Source organism: Sinocyclocheilus grahami, unplaced genomic scaffold, assembly GCF_001515645.1.
Source record: "Sinocyclocheilus grahami isolate Dianchi unplaced genomic scaffold, SAMN03320097.WGS_v1.1 scaffold1423.1, whole genome shotgun sequence".
NCBI classification, from domain to species: domain Eukaryota; kingdom Metazoa; phylum Chordata; class Actinopteri; order Cypriniformes; family Cyprinidae; genus Sinocyclocheilus; species Sinocyclocheilus grahami.
In genome coordinates, this window is record NW_015506602.1 from 165864 (window position 1) to 166849 (window position 986).

At 32.8% G+C, this 986-nt stretch overlaps 1 protein-coding gene across 1 annotated transcript in view; it reads right to left on the bottom strand.

The window, feature by feature from the left end:
• Positions 1-986, bottom strand: part of agbl5 (AGBL carboxypeptidase 5) — a 13329-nt gene that overhangs the window by 11988 nt on the left and 355 nt on the right. Inside the window, 2 exon segments of the mRNA XM_016256367.1 lie at positions 1-32; positions 34-275. The exon segment at positions 1-32 is cut by the window's left edge and continues 82 nt beyond it. Coding sequence (XP_016111853.1) covers positions 1-32; positions 34-275 — 274 coding nt within the window.

Sequence of the window (986 nt, forward strand, 5' to 3'; positions counted from 1 at the left end):
ACACACACACAGAGTTATTCACAGCTCGATCACAACAGCAGATTATTTAAAGACAGCCTCTTCTCCAGCTGTGTCAGCACCTCAAACGTGGGTCTGTCGCGGACTCTCTCCCAGCGCGCTCTGACGGGCAGCGAGCGGACGAACGGTGTCATGCCCTGCGAGTACAGCTTGCTCTGTTTGTTCATGTTCATCATGTTGATCTTCAGCAGTTTGCCCGGCAACATCCCGCGAACGCTGAAGTAAAACCACGACCTGTCAGACACACAGATCACGTCCTTAATTCAACATCACACCCATTTATTCTGGAACACGCACTCGTTCATCGCTCGCAATAAAACCAAGAAGCTGTCAAAGAAAGTCAATGAGGTTGATTTTAGTCAGTGATGCAACACAATTAATTTCCTACCAAAACTCTGAAGTTTTCATTCAGCCAAAAATAAAAGTTTATTTATTAATTAATTATTACACAAAGAGTTGTGTAAAGACATATATCAGCTTCTTAATAAAATACAATTATGTTTCTACTCCAATTCATTGTTGAAACAAACATTTAAACTGTGGCTTTAATAAAAACATGTTTTCATGTTACATATACAATATATATTTTATTGCACATTACTTTCATTTTTTTATGTTAAATAAACATTATATATATTTCATTGCACATTTTGCTTTTTATTCACACTTTATACATTAATATATTTTAAACACGGTTAAACACCTTTCTTTTTCTTATCTTTTCCTGTAACTTAACTAAATTTAGCAATTTCTAGCTTCAATTATTTTTGGGATCTTTCAAAAATAATACATGTTCAAAAACATAGCAATACCCATGGCACTGCAAATTAATATTTATTTAATATATTTAATTATTATTTAATATAAACACTTAAACGGTGGCTTTAACATAAATTTGTTTTCATGACAGAACATTTCAAATGTTGCATATTTTGCATTATTTTATTTTTGAAATGTTCAATAAATAT